This window comes from Pongo pygmaeus, chromosome 2 (genome assembly GCF_028885625.2).
Source record: "Pongo pygmaeus isolate AG05252 chromosome 2, NHGRI_mPonPyg2-v2.0_pri, whole genome shotgun sequence".
Classification (NCBI taxonomy): Eukaryota; Metazoa; Chordata; class Mammalia; order Primates; family Hominidae; genus Pongo; species Pongo pygmaeus.
The window spans coordinates 141,048,257-141,071,596 of NC_085930.1; the positions used below are offsets into that span (position 1 = coordinate 141,048,257).

At 40.6% G+C, this 23,340-nt stretch overlaps 1 protein-coding gene across 2 annotated transcripts in view; it reads left to right on the forward strand.

The window, feature by feature from the left end:
- The window catches only part of ACP3 (acid phosphatase 3), a 58,341-nt gene extending 35,184 nt beyond the window's left edge, over positions 1–23,157 (forward strand). The window contains exons 9-11 of one of the 2 annotated variants that reach the window (XM_054482342.2): positions 205–308; positions 4,451–4,620; positions 18,151–23,156. In XM_054482342.2, the coding sequence (XP_054338317.1) occupies positions 205–308; positions 4,451–4,620; positions 18,151–18,269 (393 nt within the window). In that variant the 3' untranslated portion in view covers positions 18,270–23,156. Of the gene's footprint in view, positions 1–204; positions 309–4,450; positions 4,621–18,150 lie in introns of both variants that reach the window. The other variant, XM_054482343.2, reaches the window with a different exon arrangement.
- The last annotated feature ends 183 nt before the right edge of the window (positions 23,158–23,340 follow it).

Consider the following 23,340-nt stretch of genomic DNA (forward strand, 5'->3'; position numbering starts at 1 on the left):
ATAGAAATGATGATACATATCTAAATCATACTGCCTAGCACACCACTAATGCTCAACCAAAATCTTTCCTTCTCTACTTATTAAGTCATTGTGGGCGCATGGGAAATTTAATAGAATCAGAAGCCATCATGGTGCTCTACAAGTGCTTCATACCTATTGAATGTGAATCTGAACAGGCGATAAAATTGATTTCAATCTCTGTAGCATGACACTACTGTGAGTGGTCTACAGATGGCGCTAGACGTTTACAACGGCCTCCTTCCTCCCTATGCTTCTTGCCACTTGATGGAATTGTACTTTGAGAAGGGGTAAGTGACTAAGTGCTTTTCAAAATCAGTATCACTGGACCTTGGGTTTCATTATTATTATTTTAGGTTATGGGTTGTGTGCCCGTTTGTCTTTGATTTGGTTTTATATTCAGAGGGAAGAATGGTGGTAAGAAGATCTTTGCCAGTCATGTCTCTTTTTTCTTTTTCATGAAGACTTTTATTGGAAAATAATATACATAGTAGATGAAAAAATTGGGAAATAGCCTATGTAACAAATTACATTTTTTAAAAAATTAAGGTATTCTAAGAAGTAGGCATGTATTGTATATATACTTGGCAAGAGAAAAATTTCTTGATGGTTATATAATAATATTTTTTCAATTAAAAAATTCAAACATATTCATTCAGCTTCTGATGATTCATATCCACAAGTCAAGATTCTTAAAGTACAATTTCTAACTGGTGTCTACCTCTTTGTGACCTGGTGTGGCCCTCCCCAGATGACCACGGCTTAGCTTGAACCCATTAGAAGGGTCAAAGTTAGTGTAGCCAAATGTCCCAGTTCACCAGAATTGACCCACGAAATCTGGTGTTCTCAGAACATGTGAATTTCATTGTTAAAACCAGGAATGTCCTGGAAAAACTGGGGAAGAATTGATTATCATGGCCAAGATCATACCAAAAATATTTATCTGCTGTGACAATGACATTCTCATTGGGAGGAGAAGAATATCATGGGATATTATTAGCGAAATAAGAGCAAGGAAAGGGCTGAGTTAAGGCAGTGACCCCAGAGTTTGTTTCAGGATTAGTCAGGGAGATCTATTTTGCCCTTCCCTCAAGGCATTCACAATAGCTGCACACCAACCTGACTGTGCAGTTACATGGGGACCTGGCTCAAAAGAGCCCATGCTTGTTTTAATGATCTGCTGTGGCCATCTTTAAATTGTAATAATGTTTAAACAATGGGCCCTGTATTTCATTTTGCAAATTTTGTAGTCTTGGATGTAGCTTTCTGGCCCCTGAATTTGTAGAGTAAGAAAGTAACAGCACAGAGACTTCATTCTCAAACAATATCTTCACTGCTTACAAAGAAGTGAGTTCTGCAGTTAGGGAAGGGTAGATACATTCTTTATTGAACCTCTAACTGGGTGTCAGGCACAATGAACTAGAACTAAAATGTGGTCTTAGTTAACCTTGCCCTCAAATATCTAGAGTCAGAGTGGAGAGATAAGACCCACAAAATGGAGACTGGCCAAATAGAGCAGAAAATGGGAATGAAAGGACTAGAGACATAAAACCCAGCACAATTAATAACAAGCCCAGCACAAGTCTCCCCTTCAGAAGGCCAGCTCTGGGCACAGAGTTAATAAATCCAACCAAATTCCAGGATCAGCTTCAGGAGCGGGGCACCATCTCCTTTGGGATAAGACAAGAGAAGCTACTGACTCTACTCGTACCTCCCTGTTCTCTGGTTTCTGGACCCCAGTGGACCAGAGCTTGCTTTCTTGGTGCACAGAAGAATTTTCTCCCACTGAATTGCCTTCTTTTACCACCCTGAGTTAAATCTATATTACAAATCAAGTATGGAGTATTTTTTCAACTGAAAGGCAGTGACATACAGAAAAAATTAACCAAGGGCCACGTAAAGGTCAAGTCCCATTTGTTGTTATATTAGGATTTTTTTTTATTAGTACTCCAGGGAAATATCAAAGGTGAAACGTGATTGCTTTTAAATTAGGAACAAGGAGGCTTCGAGTTAACGAATTCTAAGCCCACTTATTAGGTGATCCTGACTGTGAAGTGATCTCACATTTTCTTATGAGAGATATGGAGAGACACAGAAAGAGAGAATATTTTAGATTTTCAACCATCTTAAATACATAAACTGTTCAAGTTGTAGAAAAGGTAGCTAAAAATATTCTTTAAAGATTTAATTTTGGGTTAGATACAGAGATTTAAAATCATAGACTATATAAAATAATTCATTAAGTTAATATTGCTTTGTTTCACTTTTACATTTTATAAAATGATTTTATCTAAACTCTTTGTATGCATCTTTGGCTTGTGTCTTCACCACTAAAGCCAATTTTGAGTCTTTTAAAATTGTTTCCCAGATATATTCACTAATAAAGATAATTTTGTCTTCTATATAGATGAACCTCAGATTTTTGAAGTCTTAACCCAATGAAAATTAATTTCACACTTACCTAATAGTAAAGTGCAAGTGTACATTAATAGATGTGATTCACACATGGTGATTCAGGCACCCAGGGTTCCCTCTTTGGACCTACGGTTTCAAGAGTGCTGTGCTCACTTGCAGGCAGCTTGTAGAAAGGAATGAAAGGGTGGAGGCAGCAACCTGCTTATCAACCACGTCAGCCTTTTAAAAGGGACACATATCATTTCTGCTCACTTTCTACTGGCTAAATTAATGACTTGGTCCCACCTAGGTACAAGGGAGTCTTGGCAATGTGGTCACTTCTGAGCCATAATTCAATTCTATGGAAAGAGAATAACGGAGTTTGATGGAGTATTGGTCATCTAGGCCATATCATCTTAAGACAGAAGATGCTGTTACTGAAAAAGTTATTCCAAGATATAAGTACGCATTCATAGTACATATTAGGGAGGTTTTTGTAAGTTTCATAGACATCTTATTTTATTTTAGCTTATTTTATTTTATTTTATTTTATTTTATTTTATTTTATTTTATTTTTGAGATGGAGTCTCGCTCTGTTGCCCAGGCTAGAGTGTAGTGGCGTGATCTCAGCTAACTGCAACCTCCACCTCCCAGGTTCAAGTGATTCTCCTGCCCCAGCCTCCTGAGTAGCTGGGACTATAGGCATGTGCCACCACACCTAGCTAATTTTTGTATTTTTAGTAGAGACAGGGTTTCACCATGTTAGCCAGGATGGTCTCGATCTCCTGACCTTGTGTTCTGCCTGCCTCGGCCTCCCAAAGTGCTGGGATTACAGGCGTGAGTGACTGCGCCCAGCCTTATAGACATCTTATAAGTGAATATTTGCAGTTACTATGTTTATATGGCTTTTTAAAGTGATGTTTTAAAAGGCTTGTTTATAATCACATCCAAAAGTAGCCATTGTAAGGTTACCACCAAAAGAAGGATCACTAAATCCTACTTGAGTTCCCCTCCTGACTCCTTGATTAGCAAATGGCTTCCATAAGCAACTCACGCTGGTTTAACTGAGGTTAGTTTACACCATTGGACCTTCCCAAATAGTACATTGTTTTTTTTGAGATAAAGCATTGAGAGAGCTCTCCTTAACGTGACACAATGGAAGGACTGGAACACATACCCACATCTTTGTTCTGAGGGATAATTTTCTGATAAAGTCTTGCTGTATATTCAAGCACATATGTTATATATTATTCAGTTCCATGTTTATGGCCTAGTTAAGGAGAGGGGAGATACATTCAGAAAGAGGACTGAAAGAAATGCTCAATTTTTTGTATTTTTAGTAGAAACGGGGTTTCACCGTGTTAGCCAAGATGGTCTCTATCTCCTGACCTCATGATCCGCCCGTCTCGGCCTCCCAAAGTGCTGGGATTACAGGCGTGAGCCACCGCGCTGGGCGTGTTGGCAGGCGCCTGTAGTCCCAGCTACTCGGGAGGCTGAGACAGGAGAATGGCGTGAACCCAGGAGGTGGAGCTTGCAGGGAGCTGAGATCGCGCCACTGCACTCCAACCTGGACGACACAGTGAGACTCCGTCTCAAAAAAAAAAAAAAAAAAAAAAGAAATACTCAAGTAGGAAAACAGAAAAAAGAAAAAAAGGAGCAAATGAGAAGCCTAAAAGGAAGGGAGGAGGAGAAGGAAAACCCAACACCCCCACCTGCCTCCCACTTCTTATCCAAAGGCTCAAAGTCCCACCCAGCTCCCTGCAACTGTCACTTCTCACCACCTCCTCTGATTTAGCATCCTGGTGCTTACCTCCTATGTCCCTGTTCATCTAACAAACAAGCCCTCCCATTTCCACCCTGCAAATCTGTCCCGCCTGCCCCAGTCTCCCCATTTACACACCTAAATTGGCTAAAATCTCCCCATAAGTTTTTCCATTAGTCCCTCAACTGGCATGTAATAGTCCAAGTGGAAAGAAATTCAGTGGCAGTTCAACAACACAGAACTAACAGAGCTCTCTCCTCTGCCTTTGTCTGCCAGGGAGTACTTTGTGGAGATGTACTATCGGAATGAGACGCAGCACGAGCCGTATCCCCTCATGCTACCTGGCTGCAGCCCCAGCTGTCCTCTGGAGAGGTTTGCTGAGCTGGTTGGCCCTGTGATCCCTCAAGACTGGTCCACGGAGTGTATGACCACAAACAGCCATCAAGGTACTGAGGGCAGCACAGATTCGTGTGCACAGAGATCTCTGTAGAAAGAGTAGCTTACCTTTCTCAGGGCAGATGATGCTTTGAGAACATACTTTGGCCATTACCCCCAGCTTTGAAAAAAATGGGCTTTGGATGATTATTGTACGTTTTAGGGACCCCTGACCTCAGGTAATTCCTACCTCTTCACCTGACCCTGCCCCCACTTGCCATAAAACTTAGCTAAGTTTTGTTTTGTTTTTCAGTGTTAATGTAAAGGGGCAGCAGTGCCAAAATATAATCAGAGATAAAACTTAGGTCAAAGTTCATAGAGTTGCCATGAACTATATATATGACTGGCCACACAGGACCTTTTGTATTTAAGGATTCTGAGATTTTGCTTGAGCAGGATTAGATAAGGCTGTTCTTTAAATGTCTGAAATGGAACAGATTTCAGAAAAAAAAACCCACAACCCCACAATCTAGGGTGGGAACAAGGAAGGAAAGTTGTGAATAGGCTGATGGGCAAAAAACCAATTTACCCATCAGTTCCAGCCTTCTCTCAAGGAGAGGCAAAGAAAGGAGATACAGTGGAGACATCTGGAAAGTTTTCTCCACTGGAAAACTGCTACTACCTGTTTTTATATTTCTGTTAAAATATATGAGGCTACAGAACTAAAAATTAAAAACCTCTTTGTGTCCCTTGGTCCTGGAACATTTATGTTCCTTTTAAAGAAACAAAACTCAAACTTTACAGAAAGATTTGATGTATGTAATACATATAGCAGCTCTTGAAGTATATACATCATAGCAAATAAGTCATCTGCTGAGAACAAGCTATTTGGGCACAACACATCAGGAAAGAGAGCACCACGTGATGGAGTTTCTCTAGAAGCTCCAGTGATAAGAGATGTTGACTCTAAAGTTGATTTAAGGCCAGGCATGGTGGTTTACGCCTATAATCCCAGCATTTTGGGAGTCCGAGGTGGGCGGATCACTTGAGCTCAGGAGGTCAAGATCAGCCTGGGCAACATGGTGAAACCTTGTCTCTACATAAAATACAAAAAATTAGATGGGCATGGTGGTGTGTGCCTATGGTCCCACTACTTGTGGGGCTAAGGCAGGAGGATCAGTTGAGCCCTGGAGGTCGAGGCTACAGTGAGCCAAGAGTGCACCACTGTACTCCAGCCTGGGCAAGAGAGCGAGACCCTGTCTCAATAAATAAATAAATAAATAAAAATAAAGTTGATTTAAGAAAGGAAGTATAGGCCAGGCACAGTGGCTCACACCTGTAATCCCTGCATTTTGGAAGGCTGAGGCAGGAGGATCACTTTAGGCCTGGTGTGTTCAAGACCAGCCTGGTCAACATAGTGAGACACTGTCTCTACCAAAAAAAGGAAGGAAGGAAGTGACACATATCAAACTGAAACAAAATTAAAAATGTAATTATGTTCTAAGTGCCTCCAAGTTCAAAATTTATTGAAATGTTGAGAGTGTGGTTACGAAATACATTAGGAGGACAAAAGGAATGTGTGAGTCTTTAATGCCGATATCTTCAGAAAACCTAAGCAAACTTACAGGTCCTGCTGAAACTGCCCACTTTGCAAGAAGAAATCATGTTATAGCTTTGCCATGTGGCAGATCTACATGTCTAGAGAACACTGTGCTCTATTACCATTATGGATAAAGATGAGATGGTTTCTAGAGATGGTTTCTACTGGATGCCAGAATCTAGAGCAAAGCCATCCCCGCTCCTGGTTGGTGACAGAATGACTGACAAAGACATCGATTGATATGCCTCTTTGTGTTATTTCCTTCCCAAGTAAATGTTTGTCCTTGGGTCCATTTCCTATGCTTGTAACTGTCTCCTAGCAGTGAGCCAAATGTAAAACAGTGAATAAAGTGATTATTAGGAAGTTCAAAAGCATTGCTTTTATAATGAACTTTGAAAAACGTATGTGTGTGTGTTTAATTAGAATAAAATTCCTCTAGGCAGATTTCAGGAGCTCCCTTTGTGTTTGGGGTTTTTGTTTTAGTATAACAAGATGGAAAATATTAATATAAAGTAAAATGATTTGACTGGCTTATATGAACATTTTACATTGAAAATATAGTTTGGACTTTACCACTTCAGATAAAGGTGAAGCTGTGGATGGCTCCGTCTCATCTATTTAAGATGGAATTTGCTGAGGAAACACCCTCAGGAAGTGCACAATATACTAGGGAAGTAAAGAGATGCATACTGTACAACACAGAAAAACCAGGGCTATGTCTTACGACTACACAGGTTACTGGGGGAACAAGAGTTACCCAGATTTGGAGTGGGGGAAGTAAGGAGTGTCAGGAAAGGCTTTCTGCAGAAGGTAGCAACTGTACCATGTAAAATCAGTTTGAGGCCGGGCGCAGTGGCTCAGGCCTGTAATCCAGCACTTTGGGAGGCCGAGGTGAGCGGATCACGAGGTCAGGAGATTGAGACCGTCCTGGCTAACACGGTGAAACCCCGTCTCTACTAAAAATACAAAAAGCCGGGCCTGATGGCAGGCGCCTGTAGTCCCAGCTACTCGGGAGGCTGAGGCAGGAGAATGGCATGAACCCGGGAGGCGGAATTCGCAATGAGCGGAGATCGTGCCACTGCACTCCAGCCTGGGCAACAGAGCGAGACTCTGTCTAAATAAATAAATAAATAAATAAATAAATTTGTTACCTTTTCCCCTGACCCTACTCTTGTCTATCTTGATGAGCAGCAATACCTAGTAACTTAGGAGTTATTTTTTACCCTACCTTCTCCTTCATTCTCCATAATCTCTCTCCGCCTCTTGTCAAATCTACCTGTGGTATGTTTGCAGAATTCTTTCCCTCAAAACACAAATAACAATATGCAGGTAGACTGAAATATGATTAAGCAGCAAAAAATGCTAATAAAAAGAAAAATGTAAGGGTTGATGTGCTGCAGCTGCTCATACAGATCTCAAGAGTGGAATGTGTACATCAGTTCCCAACTCTCAGTTCAACCACTTCACCTAGGCAGCTCCAATGTGGCAGGAGTATTTTCACCAAAGAAATTAAATGCTACAAATCCTACCAGCACACCACTGGTTTGGGCTCATAGAAAGTTTGTTAAGAGTCTGTGACATGAGGTGGCCTCTAATACAGTGAGTTCAATATTTGAACTTCTGTAAAGAAAAGGATTAGATTTATTCAGTATGATCTTAAAGAGGGATGCTGGGGGCAGCACGTAGAAATTTCAGGGAGACAGATTTTCGTTCAGTGTTGGGAAACTCCTGAGGTAAGAAGTGCCCGTTAGGCTGGGTGGCCACTCACCTTAGAAGAGAGATACTACAGAGAAGGCTGAAACATGGAAGATTGTAGGGGCTGAGTGGCTCATTAGTTTGGCCACCAAATCTAGCAAATAAAAGTACAGGATGCCTAGATAAATTTGACAAATGGCTGTAACTGCCAAATTTTTGTAATTCATTGGAAAAAAAAAAATACAGGACACTTAGGATGTTCTGAAAAAGCCGATACGGGAAGCAGGACAAAATCATTAAATAAAGGATATGTCCTATATACGCAAGATACTTTGCAACCCTACTCCTTAGAGTAGGGGGTTCCACCCATTAAATTCTATCCATAACTATAAGCAGTGTTTTTAGCTAGTGCCAGCAGGCTCACTTAACCAGATTCCAGATCGTATCAATTAAATTCACCAGAGTCTTTGCTGGAAAATTCACAAGTCTAAGGCCATAGCACATTGCTTGAAAATAATAAAATTTGTCAAACTGCTTCTTTAATTCCAACATTTTACTAACACATTCAGACTTTCTTTACTAGTGCTCTCCCGCCCCCATCTCAATGTCCAACTCTAATTATTTCACAAGAAGGAGACTTACTAGTGAGAAGTTCCAGTTTTCTCTCATTATCTTTGTAAAGCTGAGAATCTACAGCACAAATACACATGCCCAAGATTCAACCTTGAGCTTCTTAAAGGCAGGAAACATACATGTTTCCTCTTTGAGTCTTCAGCCAGTAGACAATGCCTAGAACCTTGTGCCTTCAATCAATATTTGCTAACTGAATACATGTCCAGCCCTGCATACCTAGCATGACTTCCTTGTGGCTGAGCTCAGAAGTCAGAAGCCTAGAACTCAGTTTATTTATAAATAAGAGAGAGAAGCTATGAATGAGCCTCAAAAGTGATTATACTGTAGAGACCCAATCATTGGCCATACACATTTGTATGTGCCAACATGTCTGTAGTATTTGACTTCTGTTTTCAGCATAGTTGTTTTGGCATTCTCATGTTCCTCTATTGCTATTAAAAGCCCTTGTTCAGTGATATCCCTTGTTCAAATGATATCCCTTGTTCAATGATATCCAGCACCACTCCTCCCTCAAAGATGAGGCCATCTGATTAAAATACCTGTTTCCTCATTCTTGTTGCCATTATCTTCAGTTTCTTGGAATATATCTCATCATTTGCTAAAGACATTGGCAACTTGCTTTGGTATGCTCCGATTCACTCCTCAGTCCACTCCTGCCCTAAACCTAGGCAATTCTGACAGCTATAATGCTGACCTGTCCCATACACTGCTCACCATGCCAATACCTAAGCCTCTAGATCAAGTCAGTCACATGGTTTTTTCATTCCGATCTGTGAGTAGAGCTGAAGCAAGCAAAAGTCCAAGCCTATTGTCACCATTTCAAACGATGAATGTAGACATTTCATTCCATCCTCAACTGAGTCTCTCAATGTTTCTTGGTAAATGTATTCACCCCTACTGAACACTTTTCCTACTCCCTGCAGGAAGGCCTGTTTGTCCCAAATGTCTGACTCCATTTTGTTTTCTTTATTCTTATAAGCAAGATAATCTATTGATAAGTCCTTTAAGTTCTACTCCCCCAATCTCAAAAATATCTCATTAGCTTTAACCTTCCTTTGCTGCTGTCCCTCAGGAAACCACGTTCCTCCCTGCGTGGGCTGACCTCACTGTGAGTGTGAACCCATCTCCACAGTCTCCTCAGGACTCCAGGGAATCTCTTGGCTAACTTCACTTTCTTCCTCTGCACTGACTCCTTCCCTTATACTGTGAAAATGCCCAAATATCCTCTCCTCAAAACACCGTCAAGTGCTTATTCCACCTCACTCTCTTCAATGTCAATTTTCTTGAACTAATGATTTACATGTTCTTGTACTATTTTCTCACATCCATCTTATGCCTTAACTATTCTGCAAAATTATGTCCACCCTTCTGTCATCTCCTTTTTTTTTTAACTTCTCTTTTGAAAGCCATCAGTGTCTAATTCAGTGGCCTTTCTGTCATTGTGAAGCAGCTATTAGTATCCCCAATTTACAGAGAAGAAAACTGAACCTCAGAGGATAACATGCCACACGTAATAGGATCAGGATTCAAGCCTAACACTTTCCAACATCCTATTTCTACCATATCATACTCACTTTTCATTCCACGGTGTCTTATGGACTACTTTCTTAGACCAATTTCCAAAAATAGGATTGGTGGGTCAAGATAAACGATTATTTAATAAGCAATAGATTTACTGAGTACCTCTTATGTACTCAATATTTTCCTATGTATCAAGCATTAAGCTTGCCAAGTAAACAGCAGCAGACAAGAAGACTGTCCCCATATGGCTTGCAGACCTTATGGAGAAAGGAGGGGTGGACAAGGAAATATATAATTAAATCAGCCCTAACAGCAAAGTATCGTGAATTCTACGATGAAGAGCATACAGGACAAAACACAGCAGAGGCAATTAGCCTAATGGGTCAGAGAAGGCTTCTTGGAGGAGTGATGTTCAAACTGAAACCTGAAGGAGAAATGGTACTAAGCAGGTGAATGAAGGTGAGGAGAGAGAAGGATGTTACAGACAAAAGAGGAGAATGCATAAAGGCCAAGAGGCTAAAGGCAGCATAGAGCACTTTGGGAACTGGAAAAAGTCTAGTGAATGTGTGGAGAGCTGAGGCTGCAGAGGCAAGCACTAAGTGCTCCATAGGTCATGTTGAGCTCTTGCCCTCATGGAAAGGTTTTAGGCAGAGGACAGATGCTGTAACTGGCTTCTTCTTTTAGGAAGACTCTTTTCAGTCATTACCTGTACTGGATCTCTTTGTAGTAAGATACAATTGATCATGCTCTCTTTTCTCAGTGTCTAGGACAATGCTCTGCCAAACTCCTGAAATATTTTACAGTACAAAGGAGCATATCATTTAAAAATAAATAAATAAATAAATATCACAGGGAGAGAAAGCACACGCGCTCACCTGAGTCTTTTCTTTGTTCTCGGGTTCCTCATTCCACATTCAGTATTAGCCAGTATACCCAGGCCTCTGTCTTCTATGTCTACAATCCTTATTTGCACATCTAACTGTAGAATTCTTGGCCTGTTTTGTCAAGCTGCCCACTGATAGTCTCTATCAGGATAATAACCTGTCTCAGTCCCACAATGGAGACAAAATAAATTATCTTCTCTACTCCAAACCAATTCTTTTTTGTGGTCCCAATCTCAATTTATCTTCTCAGTCACCCAAACAAGAAGCCATGAGATTGCCTTGACCACAGCTCCTCCCTTACCAGTATATGTAGCCTGTTACTAAAGCCTGTTAATTCTACTACATCTCTTGAATTCCCTCCTCTTCGTTCCCAGGGCCACAATTGCAGTTCTAAGCCCTGAGTGTCATATTAAAGATATTTTCAATAGTTCTCTATCAAGCCTACTGTATCTCCACCATCCTATCTTTTCCACAGTTTTTGTTTTTCTTAAACACACAGTGGTTGGCCAGGCACGGTGGCTCACGCCTATAATCACAGCACTTTGGGAGGCCGAGGGGGTGAATCACCTGAGGTCAGGAGTTCGAGATCAGCCTGATCAACAAGGTGAAACCCCGTCTCTATTAAAAATACAAAAATTGGCCGGGCATCGTGGCAGGCGCCTGTAGTCCCAGCCACTCAGGAGGCTGAGACAGGAGAATTGCTTGAACCCGGGAGGTGGAGGTTGCAGTAAACCAAGATCGTGCCACTGCACTCTAGCCTAGGCAATGAAGTGAAACTCCATCTCAAAAAATAAACAAATAAATAAAAATAAAATAAACACGGAGTGGGCTGTATCACTTCCATATGTAATAATTGCTGATGACTTCCATTTGCCCCACGTCAAACCAAGCACTCTGAAAACTGGCCCCTGGCCAGGCACAGTGGCTCATGCCTGTAATCCCAGCACCTTGAGAGGCCAAGGTGGGAGAATCGCTTGAGCCCAAGAGTTTAGGATCTGCCTGGGTAACATAGCGGGGCTCTATCTCTACAAAAAATACAAAAAAATTAGCCAAGCATGGTGGCACGCATCTGTAGTCCCAGCTTCCCCTGGGAGGCTGAGGTGGGAGGATCACCTGGGCTTAGGAGGTTGAGGCTGCAGTAAGCAGTGATTGCACCACTGCACTCCAGCCTGAGCAATGGAGTGAGACTCTATCTCAAAAAACAAAAACAAAAACAAAAAAAAAACTGGCCCCCCATTTACAAATGTGGTTTCACCTCCCTGAAGCCTGTATTCCAGTCACGTGTAACTCCTCATTATGTCCTATACATGCCCCTGTGAAACTCTTTCTGTCTCATGACAAAGTCTTACTCTCCTTGCAGGCCAGCTCAATTCTCAGAAGACTTTCCAAACTCTTTGTCTTTCAAATAGAATACACTCTGTTGACTGCAACTTTCTCTTTGTTTCAATAGCATTTCTTTTGCACCTCCATTTTAGTAGTTATCACAGTATCTTGTAATTACCTTTCTGGTTCTCCTGCTAGACATTGAGCTCCTCAAGGGCAGAGATTATGGAACCTCAGCATCCAGTACAGCCTACCTGGTACATGTGTGCTCATCACGTGTCTAGAAAGGAAAGAAGGAAGGATAAAGAGCAGAAAAGCATGTTCCATCGGACTGCTATGACAACACAGCCCATAAAAATAACTGAAAATAAATTTCTAAATACAGAATCAGCCATGAAAATAGATTTTTAAGGATCATTAGTATCTGCCTTCCTCATTTCTATTGAGTCCTTTCTTTCCCTCTTCAATTTTATTTAGTTCCCTTAAACTTATATTAAATCTATCTGCAGTTCTAATGAGACTGTCTCTCAGGGTATAACTTAAAATCACCTTTTCATGATGCTAAGAAGCATCCTGGCATCATCAGAAAATACTGGACTAAGAGTTGGGAACTTATAAGTTCTAAGTCATTAATTTTTTTCTACAAACATTTATTAGTACTTGTTATGTGCCAGATACTGTTCTCAGTGCTTGAGATACATTCTGAACAAAAAAGACAAAAGTCCCTGCCTTTGCGAAGCTTGTAGTCTACTAGAGGGCGAGAGGGATAGATAACAAATAATAAGCATAATAAGTGTTTTGGAAGATGAGGATCACAATGGCCAATTTGGGGTGAAGTGAAGGAGGATGTACAAGATGCACTTTTAAATGGGAAGGTCTCATGGAGATGAGATTTAGGCAAAGAAAGCAAGGGATGTGTGGGAGAGCATTCAGGCCATGATAACACGTATAGCAAAGTCACTAAGGCAGGCCTACTTGGCATGTTTGAAGAACAGCATGAGGATTATGAGGCCAGAAGTGAGTGAGTGAAGGGAGGGTGATAGGAGACAAAATGTGAGGGGACTTATAGGAGACAGATGATGTGGATCCTCATAAACTATCATCATTAGAACTGTAGCTTTTATTCTGATTGAGATGAGCATTCATTGCAGACTTTGTTTTAAGGAGAGAAGTGGCATGATTTGACTTTAAGTCATTTGACTGCTGTGTTAAAAATGGATTGTGGTCCAGGCACAGTGGCTTATGCCTGTAATCCCAGCACTTTGGGAGGTGCAGGTGGTGGTGGGTGGGTCACCTGAATTCAGGAGTTCATGGTCAGCCTGGCCAACATGGTGAAACCCTGTCTCTACTAAAAATACAAAAAAAAATTAGCCAGGCATTGTAGCGGGCACCCAGCTACTGGGAGGCTGAGGCAGGAGAATCCCTTGAACCAGGAATGCAGAGGTTGCAGTGAGCCGAGATGGTGCCACTGCACTCCAGCTTGGGCAACAGAGCAAGACTCCAACTCCAAAAAAAAAAAAAAAAAAAGAAAGAACTGTGGCCTTGTGGCCAGGTGTGGTGGCTCACGTCTGTAATCCCAGCACTTTAGGAGGCTGAGGCAGATGGATCATCTGAGCTTAAGAGTTCAAGACCAGCCCGGGCAACATGACGAAACCGCATCTCTACAAATAATACAAAAATGAGCTAGGCATGGGGGTGCATGCTTATATTCCCAGTTACTAGGGAGGGTGAGGTGAGAGGATCACTCGATCCTGGGCAGTCAAGGCTGCATGAGCCAAGATCATGCCACTACACTCCAGCTTGGGTGACAGAGTGAAACTCTGCCTCAAAAAAAAAAATTACAAAGGAGAAAGGATAGATAGAAACAAGGGAACAAATAAGAGGCCATTATAGTGATCCTGGCAAAAGACGATGGTGGTTCAAAGCAGGGTGGTGGCAGAGAAGAAAAGAAGTCAGTGTTGGGATATATTTTTCAGTAGGACCAATAGAATTTCCTGATAGTGTAAGCTGTGAGAAAAATAAAGGAGTTCAAGAAGATTCCAATAGTTTTATCCTAAGCCAACAGAAGAAGGGAGTTTCCATCAACTGAGAAGAGGGAAGGCTCTGGGAAGAGCAGATTTTGGTGTGGGGAATGAGGATGGGGAGATCAAGAGTTCAGTTTTGGACTCGAGATTGAAATACCTATTAGATATCTAAAGAAACATATCAAGCATACAATTGGATATACGAGTCTTGCACTTAAGATAGATGTCAGAGCTGGAGATTTATATTTGGAAGTAATTACTGAATAGATGGTTTTTAAAATCATGAGACTGATAAGATCCCAACCCCAATACAATTATCTGCTTAACCATAACCAGATTATCTAATTGCTCTGCTTCTTCTTTTCCTCATTCTCTTAATGATAATGTCAGGTGAAATCAGGGATTTTCACCTGTGTTCTATGGTGCACTAGGGTTCTGTAGAAAGAGCTGATGGGATATGTCCCATCAATACCTAATTTATTGAGAGTTTTTAGCATGAAGGGTTGTTGAATTTTGTCAAAGGCCTTTTCTGCATCTATTGAGATAATCATGTGGTTTTTGTCTTTGGTTCTGTTTATATGCTGGATTACATTTATTGATTTGCATATATTGAACCAGCCTTGCATTCCAGGGATGAAGCCCACTTGATCATGGTGGATAAGCTTTTTGATGTGCTGCTGGACTCAGTTTGCCAGTATTTTATTGAGGATTTTTGCATCAATGTTCATCAAGGATATTGGTCTAAAATTCTCTTTTTTGGTTGTGTCTCTGCCTGGCTTTGGTATCAGGATGATGCTGGCCTCATAAAATGAGTTAGGGAGGATTCCCTCTTTTTCTATTGACTAGAATAGTTTCAGAAGGAATGGTGCCAGTTCCTCCTTGTACCTCTGCTAGAATTTGGCTGTGAATCCATCTGGTCCTGGACTCTTTTTGGTTGGTAAGCTATTGATTATTGCCACAATTTCAGATCCTGTTATTGGTCTATTCAGAGATTCAACTTCTTCCTGGTTTAGTCTTGGGAGAGTGTATGTGTCGAGGAATTTATCCATTTCTTCTAGATTTTCTAGTTTATTTGCGTAGAGGTGTTTGTAGTATTCTCTGATGGTAGTTTGTATTTCTATGGGATCGGTGGTGATATCCCCTTTATCATTTTTTATTGCGCCTATTTGATTCTTCTCTCTTTTGTTCTTTATTAGTCTTGCTAGCAGTCTATTAATTTTGTTGATCCTTTCAAAAAACCAGCTCCTGGATTCATTAATTTTTTGAAGGGTTTTTTTGGTCTCTATTTCCTTCACTTCTGCTCTGATTTTAGTTATTTCTTGCCTTCTGCTAGCTTTTGAATGTGTTTGCTCTTGCTTTTCTAGTTCTTTTAATTCACAGTTGCTTCAAAGAGAATAAAATACTTAGGAATCCAACTTACAAGGGACGTGAAGGACCTCTTCAAGGAGAACTATAAACCACTGCTCAATGAAATAAAAGAGGATACAAACAAATGGAAGAACATTCCATGCTCATGGGTAGGAAGAATCAATATCATGAAAATGGCCATACTACCCAAGGTAATTTATAGATTCAATGCCATCCCCATCAAGCTACAAATGACTTTCTTCACAGAATTGGAAAAAACTACTTTAAAGTTCATATGGAACCAAAAAAGAGCCCGCATCGCCAAGTCAATCCTAAGCCAAAAGAACAAAGCTGGAGGCATCACGCTACCTGACTTCAAACTATACTACAAGGCTACAGTAACCAAAACAGCATGGTACTGGTACCAAAACAGAGATATAGATCAATGGAACAGAACAGAGCCCTCAGAAATAACGCCGCATATCTACAACTATATGATCTTTGACAAACCTGACAAAAACAAGCAATGGGGAAAGGATTCCATATTTAATAAATGGTGCTGGGAAAACTGACTAGCCATATGTAGAAAGCTGAAACTGGATCCCTTCCTTAACACCTTATACAAAAATTAATTCAAGATGGATTAAAGACTTAAACGTTAGACCTAAAACTATAAAAATCCTAGAAGAACACCTAGGCATTACCATTCAGGACATAGGCATGGGCAAGGACTTCATGTCTAAAACACCAAAAGCAATGGCAACAAAAGCCAAAATTGACAAATGGGATCTAATTAAACTCAAGAGCTTCTGCACAGCAAAATAAACTACCATCAGAGTGAACAGGCAACCTACAAAATGGGAGAAAATTTTCACAACCTACTCATCTGACAAAGGGCTAATATCCAGAATCTACAATGAACTCCAACAAATTTACAAGAAAAAAACAAACAACCCCATCAAAAAGTGGGCAAAGGATATGAACAGATACTTCTCAAAAGAAGACATTTATGCAGCCAAAAGACACATGAAAAAATGCTCATCATCACTGGCCATCAGAGAAATGTAAATCAAAACCACAATGAGATACTATCTCACACCATTTAGAATGGTGATCATTAAAAAGTCAGGAAACAACAGGTGCTGGAGAGGATGTGGAGAAATAAGAACACTTTTACACTGTTGGTGGGACTGTAAACTAGTTCAACCATTGTGGAAGTCAGTGTGGCGATTCCTCAGGGATCTAGAACTAGAAATACCATTTGACCCAGCCATCCCATTACTGGGTATATACCCAAAGGACTATACATCATGCTGCTATAAAGACACATGCACATGTATGTTTATTGTGGCACTATTCACAATAGCAAAGACTTGGAACCAACCCAAATGTCCAACAATGATAGGCTGGATTAAGAAAATGTGGCACATATACACTATGGAATACTATGCAGCCATAAAAAATGATGAGTTCATGTCCTTTGTAGGGACATGGATGGAATTGGAAATCATCATTCTCAGTAAACTATCACAAGGACAAAAAACCAAACACCGCGTGTTCTCACTCATAGGTGGGAATTGAACAATGAGAACACATGGACACAGGAAGGGGAACATCACACTCTGGGGACTGTTGTGGGGTGGGGGAAGGGGGGAGGGATAGCATTAGGAGATATACCTAATGCTAAATGGCGAGTTAATGGGTGCAGCACACCAGCATGGCACAGGTATACATATGTAACTAACCTGCACATTGTGCACATGTACCCTAAAACCTGAAGTATAATAATAATAATAAAAAAATTTAAAAAAAAGAAAGAGCTGATGGGATCGGAGGGCTGTTTGCTCTCCCATTGCCTAAGCCAACAAGAAACCCTATATTTTTACAATGAAAAGACATACATTTAGAGATGGTACAAACTGGTATTTATGATGTGTATACTATAGTGGACTAGGGTGCGTGTGTAGGAGAGTAACTTTCCAGATGAAATAATGAATTAGCATCTCATTACGAAATGGCCCCAAATATCAGCTTTTACTGGTCAGCTATCAAAGGAATATGTGTAAATAAAGGTACATATTAGAAATAGTACACAGTTATGCTGGAAATGTTTGCCACAGAAAAAATGTGCACAAGATCTCCTCTCTAACAAATATTTACCTAAAAATCAAATTTAAAAATCAAAGGATTTCATTTCTTTTAGATCCAATTGATTGCAGTTGAGCATTCAGAATTTCCTTTGACCCTGAGACCATGGACAATTGGTAATTTAACTATAAAAAATGCATAAAGTTAGTGCTATAAGAGGACTTAGAAATACTCCAGCTAATTACCCTCCCTTTTCAGTGGGGAGCTGAATCTGAAGGGTCAAAGGTTATGCTGGAACTGGAACCTAGGTCATCTCCTGACTCCTAGTCCTGTGCTCTTTTTACCACACACACAATGCTGATTTCAAGGCCTCTTTAGCAACTCCTCTGAAATTTGCAATTAAGGCAGAAAGCAACACTCACATGTGATCTTCATATTTTCCTAATGCATTAATTTTACATTAATACTTTTCCTATTTTCCCACAGTTCTAAAGGTCATCTTTGCTGTTGCCTTTTGCCTGATATCTGCTGTCCTAATGGTACTGCTGTTTATCCACATTCGCCGTGGACTCTGCTGGCAGAGAGAATCCTATGGGAACATCTGAACAGACAGCTGGATAAGCCAGGCCAACCTCCTGTGACACAGCATCTCTCAGTGGTGCTACAACTAAAGGACAGGCTTTTGCCATGTGGGCATTGCCGTCCTCACACCCTGCCTTTTGAATCTGCCCAGAGCAGGGTCTGAACTCACAGTGACCCACAGACTGCTGCTGGATGAACACTCAGGCTACCTAGGTCTTCTCATAATGGAGTGGTAGTGCAGGCTGCTTGTTCAGCTAGAAAGAGGCTGTTATGCATAGGATGGTTGTATTATCTGCCACAGTTGTCCAGAGAGAAATAAGAAGCCAAACTCCAATCAGCCTTTTACCTGCAAAGAGTGAAGGGTGAGAAGGTGGACAAAGACATAGATTAGAAAAATACTGGATATTGGGGGAAGTTAGACTAGAAGTACTATTATACAGGGTGATTCTTACGAAAGAAGACCCAATCAGAAATTATAAATAAACTTTTTATTTAGCTATAAAGTAGGTTTAATACACATACACACACACATGCACACGCAAGCACACACACACACAACTGAAAAGAAATTTCTGCCCAGTGTTTGATAGTGGAAAGATTTCTGTTTGTGTGTCTGTATATTAACACACATACATACACATATCCATATTTAAAATGCCTACAGAAGAGGTATTTAATTCTCAGAAACTGTAATATCACCCACTTTATGTATGACTCAGGTCATCTGCTCACAATTTCTATAGTGGGGATTAACTGGAAAATACACATAGCCACTATCAGATACCTCTACTATCAGATCTGGATATTTTTTAAGTTTCCATTTTTATTGCGTTTAAAATTGTAAGATCTTACTTTCATAAGGGCTAGTCATAGCTCAACTGAGGGTTGACAGCCCACTGTCTCAGCCCTGCACTGGCTTTGGGCTCATGACTTAGAACAAGTTTTGTTACATCTTTTTTTTTTTTCCAGACACATGGTCTCACTCTGTCACCCAGGCTTGAGTATAGTGGCATGATCATAGCTCACTGCAACCTCTAACTCCTGGACTCAAGCAATCCTCACACCTCAGTCTCCCAAGTAGCTAGGACCACAGGTGCACACCATCACACCCAGCTAGTTTTTTTGTTTTTTGTAGAAACAGGCTCTCACTATGTTGCTCAGGATGGTCTTGAACTCCTAGCTTCAAGCAATCCTCCTACCTTGGCCTTCCGAAACACTGAGATTACAGGCATGAGCCATCACACCTGGCCTAGTTCTTTTATATCTTTTACCTTGGTCTCCTAACCTAAAAATGAAGAATCTGAATTAGATGAACATAGAAGTCACAGCTAGCTCTCATATACTGTGAATCATTTTTCATTTTATGCTCTAGATGAGTCATTGACCAAGCAAGCAATGTCAAGGACGGTAGTATTGTTGCAAGCTGAAAATTTATGCTAAACAATTTTAATCTGCCCTGAACCCCCAGCCATCCAGTTGGTGGGACATTCAATCTCACTCCTCAGTAGGGTTCTCTACCTCCTCAGGTCCCAGAGAATAGCTGGTGGGAGGAGTCAGAGAAGAGTCCTCTAGACCTCTGTCCATGCTGGTCTCTGTTAAGTTCACCATCCCTGCCCACATGGTCTTCCGACGGTAAGCAGGGGATATCTGTGCCATTGCTCCCAGGACTATATTCTTGGAGTCCACCAGCCTGAGACTGTGCAATCCTGGGGTGATACTTTTGCCCAGCACAGAATCGCCCCCACCGCCTCCCAGAACCCAACTCCATCTGTTAGTCTCAGGAATCTTCCTCTCCCTTTGGGTCCCACAGCTTCTACCTGTTAAGTTTCATGCACTTACTTTCTACATAACTCTCACTGAGCCAAGGTTATTGCAAACAAAAGGCTAAGAAGGAGTTGTCTTCTCTTGCTTGGCAATGTCTGCTTCCTGATGCAATACAAAAACCACCTAGATAAAAACAAAAACAAAAAACACAAGATGTGGCTACCTTTTTAGCTTGGGAAAGGGAAAAATATCTACAGCAGAAAGAATAAAGGACAAATTACTGCCTTGATAAAGTAGCCAGCCATATCAGTACATAAGCACAATATCTTATGCTAATTCAACAAACATGGATGAGAAAACTATTATCTGCTAATCATTGACCTAGATGCTAAATTGTCCATCCCAATTGTGATTATTAATTGCTTGACTCCAACACTGACCTTATACAGGGTTGCTAGAATGTAAAAGTAAGAGCTTTCACAACACTTTTTCCATATCATCTTTTTTTTTTTTTTTTTTTTTTTGAGAGAAAGAGTTGTACTCTGTCGCCCAGGCTGGAGTGCAGTGGCGTGATCTCGGCTCACTGCAACCTCTGCCTCCTGGGTTCAAGCAATTCTCCTGCCTCAGCCTCCTGAATAGCTGGGATCACAGGCCTGCGTCACCACGCCTGGCAAATTTTTGTATTTTTAGTAGAGATGAAGCTTCACCATGTTGGCCAGGCTGGTCTCGAACTCCTGGCCTCAGGTGATCTGCCCACCTCAGCCTCCCAAAGTGTTGGGATTACAGGCATAAGCCACCACACCTGGCCCATATTATCTTTTAATCCTGCTGTCAGAGACGTGTGAACCAGAGCGACTCCATTTTGAGTGAGGGCTAGCAAAATGAGGCTGGGACTTGCTGGGCTGCATTTCTAGAAAGTTAGGTATTCCTAGCCTCTAGGTGTTTATGGTTAAGGGAACAAATTAATAATGTTTACTAAACAGACCCAGACTTGGGAGTGTCCAGATATCCCTATATCTGGAAAACAAAGGCATTTCTAATTTTGCTTTAAAGATAATAATATTAATTCTTGCAAAATATAGTAATTAAGAAATCAATCCTTTATCACAAACCCTTGTAGCAGAGCACATCTCCCTATATATACAAGCGTTGTACCTGCTTTATCGCTATAGAGCATTTAGCACTATAGAGGGTAGATGCATTCCTCCTCTTACTTTTGGGAATGTCCTACTCTGTCTATGGAGTAGCTGTACTTTCACTACTTTACTTTCTTTATAAACTTGCTTTTACTTTGCACTGCAGACTTGCCCTGAATTCTTTCTTGTGCAAGATACAAGAACCCTCTCCTGGGTCTGGATTGGGACCCCTTTCCTGTACATATTTCTGGCGACTGCAGAAGGGACTGTAGTGCAGAAACCCCTGGTAAGTGGTGGGGTCCTGTAACACTGCCAGTGACTAAAAGGACCTCTATTTTCTGTTGGTTCTGAGGGATTTTTTAACATCCTCATTTCTCTTCCTTCTGTCATTGCTTTTGATTATTGTAAAGAAAACTCTCACTCCCAACTTCGTTTGTTTTTTTCTACTTTCCACAGAGCTCCTTTGTTGATAAACACTGTAATTGTTTTTCATCCTTCATAGCAGAATAAAAAATCACAACTGACAAATGCCCTATAGTGATAAAGCAGAGAGCACGAATGTACTGTAATCTTTCTCAGGAAATAAGCTAATCGAATCACTTCAACAAGAGAGAATGTAAATTCTTTCTGATGATAAAAGTGACTTTTTCAGTTGGGTCAGGGATAATCAGTCCAGTTGCCCTGATGATAAATGCAGCTTGAAAGACAATCACCAGAGCTGAGGTCACCTCTTCTTCGAAATGTATTTCTCATTTGAACCACTACAGATGCTTTGAACAGGATGAGAATAAGGCAGTAATTATCACATCAATGGAGGAACATTCCCTAGCATAAAAAAAGTCAGCAACGTATACACAGGAAAGTACTAAGGAAGAGTTGTAGGTGGGCTATCCCCAGCTAGAATGGCATTGCATTAAGAAAATATGATCATAAAAAGAATAATTTGTTCCTTTAGAAGAGTACGAGCGTTAGAGGCAAACATTTTACTGGAAGTCATTCAACCAACAAATCTTTTTTTATTTTAGAACTGGTATTTCTTCTCCCTGAATTCAGTCATGTTTCCTACTCTCCCAACTTCCTTTCTATCTTGTTCTAATATGTTAGCATTGATTCTTTCTCCATTGCCAGGGAGGTTTCTTGGTAAATGAATGCCAGAGTGTTATCATTTTCTTTCTTTGACTAGGAAAGGGAATTCCCTGACCCCTTGTGCTTCCCGGGTGAGGCGATGCCTCGCCCTCCTTCGGCTCATGCACAGTGTGCTGCACCCACTGTCCTGCACTCATTGTCCAGCACTCCCCTGTGAGATGAACCGGGTACCTCAGTTGGAAATGCAGAAATCACCCGTCTTCTGCATGGCTCACACTGGGAGCCGTAGACTGGAGCTGTTCCTATTCGGCCATCTTGGCTCCACCCCTCATTTTTTTTTTTTTAAACTCTCTTTTCAGAAATCTCATTTGAGCAATAATGGATGTGTGCAACATTTTGGTGTTTTAGACCAGGGCTGTCTAATAGAAGTAGAATGAGGGCCACAAATAAAAGCCACAAATGTAATTTTAAATTTTCTAATAGCCACATTTTTAAAAGGTAAAACTGCAAAGATTAAATTAATTATAATAATAAAATTGGATTAACCCAATGCATCTAAAGTATCACTTCAATGTGTAATTAAAAATTGTTAATGAGATATTTTATGTTTTTTTCATATTAAATATTTAAAATCTCATGTGCATTTTACCCTTGCAGCACATCTCAGTGCAGACTAGCCACATTTCAAGTCTCAATAACCACGTATGGCTAGTGGCTACCATATTGGACAGTTCTGCTTTTGATCATTAGATGACAATCTTTTTGAAGCAAAGAGAATGTGTTCTCTGTTATAATTCATAAAATCCACTTTCAGATTATTGTGAAGAAATAAAAATCATTTTTATTATGTGTCTACATCTTACCATTTTTGTGTACGGTTGAATTGAAAGATTTTTCTGAAATGCTTTTATTTCTAAACTTATCTTAGTAGCAGCCCAAACCTTTTCCAAAACTATCATAAACTAAATGGACTAGCTCCTCTTATTATGAAATGTCTTCAGAAGGAATTTGTTAACACGCTTAGAAAATAAGGACTACTAGATTTGGTGGTGGGGGGGTGGTTAGATTTTAAAAGTTAAATTACAATTTTGATTGCTGCTGGGCACAG